The sequence below is a fragment of the Anguilla anguilla genome, chromosome 12 (assembly GCF_013347855.1).
Source record: "Anguilla anguilla isolate fAngAng1 chromosome 12, fAngAng1.pri, whole genome shotgun sequence".
NCBI classification, from domain to species: Eukaryota; Metazoa; Chordata; class Actinopteri; order Anguilliformes; family Anguillidae; genus Anguilla; species Anguilla anguilla.
The window spans coordinates 29,234,860-29,246,122 of NC_049212.1; the positions used below are offsets into that span (position 1 = coordinate 29,234,860).

The following is an 11,263-nucleotide window of genomic DNA, read 5'->3' on the forward strand; positions in this document are numbered from 1 at the left end:
AATTGAACTTGTGACCAGAAAGCTGCTCATTTCAATTCTTGTTGTTGCCCCCAGCCAAATACTTCTGCAAATAAGCTTAAGATTTTCCAGTTAGGAAGCCTAACAGTATTTATTTATTCTGAACATGTAATTTAAGAATTTACAACACTGAGTGTCTAGCATTAGTGTCTCCTAGTTAATGAGTCACTTTGGTGGAAAGTGACATCTGCAAATTAATGTTGATCTAATATTATTGGTCCTCGACTCTTGTCTTGGTTTGTTCCTACCCTCAGGTTACTGTTCTGTTGTTGGTTCCCCTGGATGCTGCGTGCTGAGATGCAGTCTTAACCGCACCCTTCCTCCTCCTCATCTTCCTCCTCTGCCTCCTGGACAGGCCAACTACTCTCTTCCTCTCAGCATTTGTCCATCATTTCTGCTTTTTCTCTGAGAACCAACCAGACTGTTGCTGTCAATATAACCGTAGTGAACCACCACCCCCTCGCCCCTCACCTCTCGCCCCCCCAAGCCCCTGTTCGCAATCCTATAGCAAAATCTAGTGCCTTGTATCTTAACTAACGTCCTGCATTCCGTTTGTTACACTAACAAAAAAACTTCAAAAAAGAAAAAAAAAATAGTTGGGGGAACAGTACAAAGAGCAAATAATATATAGAGAACTCTAAGTTTTATAAGTTTCCCGTTTGTGAATTTTTCTTCTTTGGTGTTGACTCTTGATGTTAATTGTTGCCAAAATCATCTGAACAGTCAGACAAACTAGCAAAATGCTAACTTAAAAACATATATAGAGAGAGCTTCCATGAATAACAGCTCAAATTAACTGTAATGCGACCAGGCCTTGCTTCTGATGTTTCCGTGAGCATACATGCTGGTATTTTTTTTAATTGCTGTTTCTGATTTTCCATGTATGCGCTTCAAGATACAAAAACCTGTTTATGACCACATTTATATTAATTCCCCTGAGCTTCTCTTAGCAGCAGGTAGAACCTGGCTTGTGCTGTTCCATACAGAGATCTGAGCAGGAGTCAAAAAATGGTGCCCAAAATTCAAGACACCCTTTGCATTCATGGTGTAGAAAACAGCTTTTATTACACATTTAGCTCATTTTACACATTTTCTTCAGCTTAATTAAGTTGCTATATTAATATAAATAAGCATTTTCAGCTGTTATTATGTCAGGTTCTACCTTTGTGATGTTTGGCACCTTTAACAAAATTATTATTTTTGCCTTTTTCAGTGACCAGAACAAAAAAATCTTCAGGAACCCCTATAACACAGCTACCTAATAACTTTTTCAACTGAAATGTAAGTGCAAATTTTAATTTCTGTATGGATTTATTTTAAGCCTTATAAAACAATCATTGTTAGGGGGGTCCATGGAGAATGGCCATTCATGTTTAGACAAAGACAAATAGTCTTTCTCAGCAGTAATTTAATTGTATATTAAATTACACAAAAGATGAACTTCCTTCCACCAAATTTCATGTGAAAAGTTTCATTTCTGTGTAAATCTACATGAAACAGGAATGAAATACTCAGCATGTTAAGCAGCTTTTATCAGTACAATCTGCCCACACACACACACACAGTATTTTTCTGGTAGATGTGGTGACAAATCAATAAATATTCCCCCAAGAATTAATATGTTGTCTTTTGCTCTACCAAAAAATAAAATAAAATAAAAAGTTAAAATAAAATAATAAAAATGTCTGAGTAGCTGTCTGTATCCTGTCAGTACATTTGTGAGAGCACCTGGCTTCCCAGCAGACTTGTACAGGCTTACACATCGCTACACTATGGTGACAGCATTAGCTTCGCAGTCTCTAGCCCTTCTGTGACTCATGAGACTGTACAATCAGTCGCTTCTTGCCCCAGAATTGCCACCGGCATTCTGGCTCTGCAAGTAGCACCCGCCGGTTATGCAGCGCTACTGTGAGCTCCCTTGTTGCGCACTACCCATGTTAAGCTTCGGTAGGTCCAGTGAATATGTGCTTAGAAATAAACTCTCTCCTATTGCCGTCAAACGTCTTTATCACTGTGCTTGTGGAGAAACGGCAATTCCACCTCTGTGTTAACTGGTATTGTGAACATTGCTAGTGAACTGAGTACTCACACCAGGCCAGCACACCAGAAGGGAAGGGGAATCTCATTCAGACACATACATGTATTGGTGCTGCAGTGAACAACAAAGGTGGGCCTGAATATTGGTTTCAATATCTGAATTAGTTCAATAATTTTCCTGTAAAAAAATCACAAGTAGTAGTACTTGTACAGTAGTACGTTTACAGTGCTGCTGTGACATTGCTAAAAGCAACCCAGTAAAGGTGTGAAAGCTTAATGTGCAACATAGGATAATACTTCTTAGGGTAAGTGTTACCCCTGAAAGTAGTTCAGCTGGAAATATATGACCAGCTCACCTTTTGATAGGGGGCTCAGCTGGGCCAGAGGTACCATTCACGGTTTTTAGGAAACAAGAGGCAGCCATCTGTATAAAGATGAGTCACCTTCATATGTCAGAGAGGATATTTAAAATTGTGTACATTTGTATTTTTTAATTTACTTGAATGTTGGCTCCTCTAGATCTTTGTGTGATATGTTTCACCGTTATAATGAGGGATTGCTTTCGGCTCCTGTTAATATTTTTGTGGTAAACTTGTTCTGTGACACAGAGGTTTCTTGGAGGTTGCCTAGGTGTCCTTTCATGTTTCAACTGTTACTTTACTGAGCAAATGACAGGCACTACATGCATAAAATGACTAACTACCATGTCTAACATGGAGCAAATATTCCTTCCTGGTTTTCTTTCATTTTGGTCGTATATATATATATATATATATATACATATATATATATATATATATATATATATATTGCTGGAAATACATATATGTCTGAAGCTTTTTTTTATTTTCTTCTCAAGTAAAGTTTTACATTTGAGCAAGAAAGGAATACAATACCCAAAACAGATCATGAACCTGTTACTTGGGTAGATAAGATGCCTTCTTATTCCAATAAAACAGAATTTCCACTGCTTTAATTTTAGATTTAACCCTAAATAATGTTTAAAATGTGGTACATCACTTTCATCACTTGACAGATCCATTTCTGAATGACAGCCTCGGAATCTTTCAGTAGTCTTTTCCTTCAGCTGTGTATATGTCAAAGTTTGATTGTGTTGGTTTGTACACAGATTTTTGCTGAAATAACTGAACAATATCTGAAAAGTCATGGATTTTAAAATGTCCTGATCATGGTTATCTGTGAAATTATGCTCTTGTTTGTGGTTTCAGGCAATTGGATTTTTGTGCTCTGTCAGCAAATATAGATATATATTAATAACTTCACTAAGTGTACTTTTAATTTATTTACCTTTACGTGTCTATTCTTATGCCAGTGTAAATTGGCAAGATTACAATTTCCACATATTATTTATTGAAATTTTAACTATCCTCTGTTCAATAGAAAGATAGTTTGTGGGGATTGTACCGTTGAAATTAGTACTGGTGTCTCTGAAATTAATATTTACTTGTCAAATACTGCATGCTCTCAGCATCTTCTGTCTTTTTTCAAAGGTGTATTTCAGCATGAAAATGCTTACAGTTATTAATACTGACTGAATAATAAAAGTAACTTTGATGTGTGTTTTGTAAACTTTTTTCCTTTGATTTATTTTAACATTTACTTTGTTGGATATCATCTTTCTCAGCAAACCTTTAAAATATAATAGTAAGAAAAATATATTTTAAAAATCTTGTAAAATGCTGTTACAACGTTTATTCAAAAATACACGACCTCATTTTTCAAGGCAGAAAGCACACTGTTACAGAATTTAAATAAAAATATGGTACCAATGTTTACAAAAGCATGTATTCTCAAAATGAACACATGAATGACATGTGGTGTCCCAATAAATTAAGGCAATGTAAATGAACTGTCGCTAGTCAAGCCTGCAATTTCAAAGATAGCAGCAGAAGTTCCATTCTGAAATGACTATTGCAGGCGTTCTTGAGAGTTGTCCGATAAGCATATCATTTCAAAGCCATGTCTACTTGTTGCTCCCCGGAGAATCTCGTTTTGCACCTTTAGCATGAGCTAAGGTTCTGCCCTTAGCGATGCCCTGTCTCCTCCTTCGCGCACGACGATTTTTGAACCACACCTACAAAAGGACACACAGTTAAAATTAGGGGAAACCCGATTACATGATTCAAATAATATCAATTAATAGCATGTTGGCCTGCATCCTTCTCACATTTATGACATTTATGACAAGTTTTTTTAAATCTTACCCTGACTGTCTCCGCTGACAGACCAGCCTTCACGGCTAGTTCCTCCCGTGCCTCAGCTGCCGGGTAGTCAGTGACGCCGAAGAGATGTTCCAGTTTCTGTGCCTGGGTCTCCGTGAATACAGTGCGCATTCGATTCCGTTTTCGCGGGTTGTTCACTGTTGGTGGGTATAAGCCTACGTACTGAGTCTGTGGTCCTGAAAGAAAGAGTAAATCCAAAGATGTTGTGAGCATCAAGAATCTACGCCATTTATAATGCATCTCGAATGACATGTCGCCAAGGATATGTAATGGTTTCAAACCGGTTATCTATAGGCCTACATGTTATATATCTGTACAACAATGACCAGATTGATACTATGAAGAATAATAGTCAATGACAAATGTTCTCACCTGCTCCATTCTGGAAACTTCCTTGGCCGAAGTCTAACGGATAGTAGTTGAAGGGCGCATAGCCGAAGTGGTCGTTTCTGCAGTAGTCATACAGCATGGGGTGATAAGGCGTTTCCCAAAGGTATGGATGTGGATGAGCTGCCAGCTTCTGAGAAACCGTATAACGGTTACAGTAAGTTTCAGGCCTGCAGCAAAGGTCGCCTACCGAATCAGTCCAAGAGGAAACGTTTGCTGTTGAGGTTGACGCCCTTTCCTCCTTGGATAGAAATCCCATAATGTGGTCGATTGAAAAGTTGGAGGCCTTTGCCGAAGCCATGTGCTCGTTTCCGCCCTTAGTCGCAGCCAGGTTACTTGCTTTTCTCGAAAACTCTAACAGTAGCTTAGTGCGTTCAGTGCATTCGTCTGTTCAACTCTGAAGTCTGGTGATGAACCTCGCCTGATTTTATACACCTTTACCACCACAACACAAAGAACTCAGACACTAGATCAAAGCCGTCATTATCGTCCCATTAACGGTCCGTTTGTAATTCTATGCATCCCGGTGAAGTTGGTGTGTAACACGGAGCAAGTGTATATTGTCAAACAATAGGCGAATACACAGTGATCGATTTGAAGTCCCTTTCAAATGGAGCAGCCTTTCTTTCTTGAAAGGAAATTGGAATTCTTTGAATATGAGAAATCACTTTCATCAGTTTCAAAAACTTGTGAGATAATTTGGGTAATTAATGTATGTATGTGAAACTTCTGGTATTACATAAATGTATTGATGTGTTGTGTAGGATAGATGTTAATTTATTTTATTCATAATGGGTGAAAAACCTGTGTTGACTTTTGCGTTTTGAAACGTTACATTTAATACAGTATTACATCATTTTAATTGCTTTAATTCAAAACACAATTTATCGTTTTTCTAGTTGTCAGTCTGTTTATTATTATTATTATTATTTTAATTTCCACATATGGCTATCATACTTCAGTGCAATGCGAAAGGGTCCTTCGAGTCTGCCACGTCTATTCGAGATTTTTTAATTTTTTTTAATTAACTTAAAATTGATTGTTGTTGTTTAATCCAGACCCAATGACACCCTCATTTAGTCTTTGGAGTATTTTTTGAAATTCTTCATTTGTCCTGCGAAAATATTAAGTGGGTAGTGAGTTTACAACTAATGACTGCTATAAGAAGTCCTCTTTAGATAAGTGCTGGTTGAAATATTTTGCAGTGAATGCTAGTTGTAAAATTTCATGTTTCAGGCCTACAGCGATTTTATATTTAAGATAATTAAATATGCATGTCTAAACGTGTAAGATGTTGTTTTTCATAAAAACGATTATTAACAAAGAAAAATGTAATGTCGCGATTCCATAATGTTTTGAGAAAAAGTTTTGACGGTTGCAAAGTATTGTCCCGTGTGCTCTGGGTCCGGGTGACGTAGTCCGAGTTAAATGAGACAATCTTTTTTGCAGCCACTAGGTGGAGACAAGCCCCAAGGAGCTTTGGGAAGTGGAGAATGTTTACCTAATAATTTTGTCCACGTGACACTCCGCACGACGAACAAAGCACTTGGTACTTCAACCACTAATAGAGATTATCGAGTTCTCTCGTTATCCAAAAATACCCATATCTGGTATTATATACATAATCCTCAAATATTTTGTCTAAAAAGTCGAAATTAATTCGGTCATAAAAATGTTATTCCACGAAGAACAACAAGGCAACGGTCTAGTCCCAATTCGATAAGAAATCGCGTTTTTATTGGACGTCTCAAATAATTCCGTGCTTTGATTGGTAGTTGCGAAGATGAGTCTGTTTAAGATGGTTCAATATGCGCGAACTGGAACCGGCTTATACTTTGAGTTTGACTCAGCAACAGTAAATCTGGAAAACACTACGACAGACAACTGTCGTTAAACTAGGATCAGATAAAAGGATTTCATCCTTTGTTTCTTCTTCCATTTCCTTTATCTGGAATTCTCAGTTATTATGTTGCGAGTTGTACAACAAATCAGTGAGACAAAATATGTAGTCATAGGACATGCCAAAAAAGAAAACAATGAGCACTTTTATCATATATTTTATTGTAAGCAATTGTTAGTATTAATTGCCCTAATTTTCTATGCAGGATCTATTCACGGATTAATTGCATTTGTAGACAAAATAAATTAGTAAATTCAATTTCATCAATTAAAAAAACTGACTTTGGGGATTCACTGTCATTTAGCATGTGTGATCTACCTTAAAGCTTTTCTCCGTGTTTGAAATGTATTTGTAGATGTGAAAATTGATAAGGAAAGCAGGGCTACATCAAATACTGTAAAAATACACGTGTTTGGAATCAAGGTGTAGCACCAATACACATCGTATTTTTTGAAGAACTCTGGTTTTCACACGTATCTTTGGAAGATTTGTTCAAGTATTTTTTTTTTTTACTCTCAAAGCCATCTTAGAGATGAAAGCATTAATTTGTGCCTTACTATTCAACCACTTGGTAAGACTATGAAGTTGGTACATATCTGTCATTTTCATTGTTTGTAAATTCCATAGCATAGGCCAGGGCTGTCCAGTCTTATCCAAAATGGGCTGGTGTGGGTGCAGGTTTTTGTTTAGTCCAGCCCTACCTAGGGTAGCTTCCCTATTGGGAAGGGTTAGCAACTCTGAAGTCAGTAGCATTTTGCTGTCCACTTTTACTTATCTATACTCATCTGGAGCCATCCATATCCAGCAAACATAACATGTTTGAGGGACATTAATTTGAGAGAGACTATCTTGTTTGCTTGTCTGGCTAGCCAAAAGTGACTTGCTAGATAGTAACTGCCAAAAATAGTTTTCCCCGACTGTTAGCAATGACGCAGAATGCATTGTTGAGATTTGACAGTGCTCCCTGCTTTTGCAGCATCTCTAGTTTCTGTTATTCAATACAATTTCAATGACAATTTCAATTAGGCTAGAGTGCATTTATTTTCGCTTCTTTACACTATGTAAGTCAAACACTTCTGATTTTCTGTCCAAATTCAGGTTATTTAACAGATATTTTTGTTGTTTGAACAGATACAGAGCGTTCTGGTGCACACCTTATTCATACATACATACATACACACATGCATAATTTTGCCTTTCATTTACTTTAATTCTCATAGTAATAATTTCATGACAGAATAATGTCAGTTTCTGAGCAGATTTCCATTAATACTACACATGACCAGACTTATAATGTGAACGACTAAGGAAGTGCCTAATTTAACTGAGGCAGGAGCTTGATCTGAAAAATCATAAGACAACACCATAACAAGCCTGTCTAGCTCAGGCTGTCCATTCGCTGTAGCAATTTATTTAATATTTACCTGGGACATGGGAAGTGGCCTAAAGATCACTTTCCCATTTTTCCCTTTTTGCTAAATGTACAAAGCCCACAAAACTGAGTGGATCCAACCTTGAGGTAAATGAACCCTAAGCCTGAGAGCTGTTGCATATCCATAAAAACCCAGTTTGATTCACACCATGCCTCCTCAGAGATCAGGAACCAGAGAACTCAATCCTCTGCTCTGAATATTTCATCCCCCATGAAAAATGAAATAATCTTTGAATGGCAGAAAGATTACTTTTCTAGATGGCATTAAAAGGAAGAGAAGATTATGAACCATACCCCAAAAGGGGCCTTGGGATTTTCATAAGTTGATGTGCTGATGAATGTGCACTATTGCGTGGGAAGTATTAGCATTATTTTAGACATACATGATGGTGACACACGTAGACTACACCGTTTTGTTTGTTCAAGTCATGCCACCTTGCTAAAACATGAATAGCAAAAGATGTCACTTGGGGTTACACGTCCAATGAATGCACAACATAGCTGTACACTGCATCATTGAAATTTCCCTTATTACGTCATCTTCACTTGAATCCAGAGAATCTAGACAAGGGCTTCAAAGGTCATCCCCTCTAGTGACATATTAACAGTTCACAACCAATTTCCTGCAAAAGCCTGGTTCAAAGTGCTTGTACAGAATACACATTCACAGAGCAATCAGAGATTACTCTCTGAGCCAATCACAGTGGAGGATTGTGATGTTTTATTGAACAGTGCTGCACAAGGAAAAGAGCTTCCATTTTATTGTTGTTTTGAAGATGAGATGAAAAAGTGTAATCCTTTCACAAAGTCTTTTGTACTCGCAAATTGATTGCCTGAAAAACCTGTCTGAAGTGATACCTGTAATGTATAAAACACAAGAGTTTGAGGGAAAAGTGTTATTTAATTCCACCTCCAACTTTCCGTTAGCATTTCTGAGGGATTCAAAAAAACAAGGCCTCGAAATCAACACCACCCACCCTTTCCAATTATGTGAAACCACCAGCATGCTTCTGCACTTGTTAGAGTGAATGCAGTGATGCATATCCCTGTTTTACAATTTTTTCCAGGAGTACCTCTCAGATTTTTAAAAATAATTCATGACAGTTTCATATTTTTTTGCATTATTCAGACAGGTAGAAAGGGTAGAGAAGGGACCACGGTACAGCATGGCTCAAGAAACAGTTGCCTTACAGACTGTGCTACAAGCGCTCAGCCCGTCTCTGACTGTGTAAAGACAATTCATGTAGAAGAATTCTCGAGAGCACAAATGTGCTGTGTGGGCACAGACTGATAGCTTCACTGCTTAGAAACTGAGTGATATTTGAGGCTTAGAAACTGACTGATAAGCTTCAAAACGAAAACTAAAATGACAGGCAAACAAGACAAGAGACCAAACCTGAATCTGATGTGCTGGTCCATAAATGGGGGAAAACAACTTCAAAGCACAAACACTGAATGAGACCATTCACAACAATACTCATAGCCCAGAGCACGGCTTGCCAGTTCTTGTCTATTTTATTTTAGTCACTTTAATACTCCCATAAACGTACTACTACGACTTCAGACTCAAAATCAGGACAGGAGGAACAGAAGATACTTGTCTCTGTATCTCATTATCCATGTAATATAAGTAGGCATTCTTTTGGCACACAATCCCCCCCCCCCCTCCCCCACCCCTTCACATCGCTTGCCTGCCCCAGAAATGCAAAATGGTATTTTGACTGTACAGTACTCCAATTAAGGCCTGATTAGCCAAAGGCAGAATGCTCTCCGGCAGAAGGAACAGTGCCGTCCTCCTCCGTGTCACGAGTGGATTCCCCTCCGGCCGTGCCCTTCGCTAAGTGCACTCTATAATATTTACTCCTTGGATGAGGAAGCAAGGTAACTCTAGCAGTAATTTTCAGGGGGAGAGAGGGGGGCCCATGTCACAGGAGGCACGAGTTAGTAATATTTCAGAGCCGATTTTATTAACATTTCATGCCGAGTTTCATTAGGGGAAAATAGCTCCGTGTCTGACTTACAGGCCAGACAGAGTCTGAAAGATGAGGTAATGGCACAGTGACCTGGCAGGAGGGCTATTATTAATAACAATATAAATGCCTCAGTGAGCCCCACCTCTCCTTATATCGGATTCTGATGCGGCAACTTTTCATTGGTGACTATTACTTTTTGCTGCTTTCTGAGAGCTTGCGTGAGAGGGACTGACACAGTAAATTATAGCATGGATACCACGTGTTCTGAACCTACATGTTAATAATAGGAATTTGTGCAATTTTCAAAGGGGTGGATGGCATGTGGTGTACGCATTGTAGGTTAATTGTCCACAATCTGCACTGCAACAATGTTGTTGCATTCTTGTGAGTGTTGACTGTTGAGGCAGTAAAAACGCATTACTGTAAAACAGACGATATTGTTATCCAATCTATCTAATCAAACCTCCACAGTAGTGACGCAACCAGGTAACAGCACAGATTCTGCAGACTAAACAGAGGGTCAGTTCGGTATTTTTAACACAGAAAGTTGCGTCTCCATGCCGTTGAAGCGAAAATGCTCTTGCAATGCATGTTCTACCCTTGGGTGTGCCTGTTCATGAATATTCAACTGCCACGTAGTGCCAGAAACTCCTGTTACATACCACAACATCCGGTATTATGGGAGAAGAGAGGACAGAAGGAACGCTGAAGTGGATCAACTGGTTACTGCAGACAATCAGTGGTAGCAGCACATTATCTTGGTAAGTGATGCAGTTTTATGTTATTACACATGCCATGATAAATCCAGAATAAATAATGTCAAATAACAGTAAGAAAATGCCTGTTATCAACACTGCCGCCCAGCATGTACTAAAGAATTTTGTCCAAAGCACCAAATGGTGGAAATAAGTGGTGTCCATAACAATAAACACACCGGTCACAGTACACATGATTGCTATTGCCGTTTTAACCAATAAAATGTACAGGCTTGTTTTACTGGGGATATTCACCTGATAGAGGTTGCATTAGCTTTCTGAAATCTGAAATAGCTTTCTGCAAACAAGTGTTAGGATGCAGCTTCTTTTCGTGGAGTCAAAGTCAGGACGATGCAGGTACTCACCAAGACAACAAACACTTTACTGAAGAAAGTAAAAGTTTATTGTAATCACACTGGCCAGTGGGAAGATCACTGAAACACAAAACAAGATTGCAGTACAGCAACCATCCCTGCATTGGTCTTCTAGCCTGGTTTAAATACCCTCTGGGGCGTTGA

The 11,263-nt window shown here is 38.4% G+C and overlaps 2 protein-coding genes across 5 annotated transcripts in view; one reads left to right on the top strand and one right to left on the bottom strand.

The window, feature by feature from the left end:
* clip3 (CAP-GLY domain containing linker protein 3) overlaps positions 1–3,645 on the top strand; it is a 43,254-nt gene extending 39,609 nt beyond the window's left edge. For all 4 annotated transcript variants that reach the window (XR_004761785.1, XM_035385819.1, XM_035385818.1 and 1 more), the window contains one exon: positions 273–3,645. Coding sequence is in view for 3 of the 4 variants with exons in the window: in XM_035385819.1 (XP_035241710.1) it covers positions 273–327 (55 nt within the window). In the remaining variant the exon portion in view is untranslated. The remainder of the gene's footprint in view (positions 1–272) is intronic.
* A 160-nt stretch (positions 3,646–3,805) lies between these two features.
* Positions 3,806–4,767, bottom strand: dharma. The gene is made up of 3 exons (XM_035384293.1): positions 4,671–4,767; positions 4,281–4,474; positions 3,806–4,150 (listed from the first exon to the last, which is right to left on the bottom strand). Exons 1-3 carry the CDS (start codon positions 4,765–4,767, stop codon positions 4,040–4,042), a joined length of 402 nt encoding a protein of 133 aa, XP_035240184.1. The 3' UTR covers positions 3,806–4,039.
* Between the last annotated feature and the right edge of the window lie 6,496 nt (positions 4,768–11,263).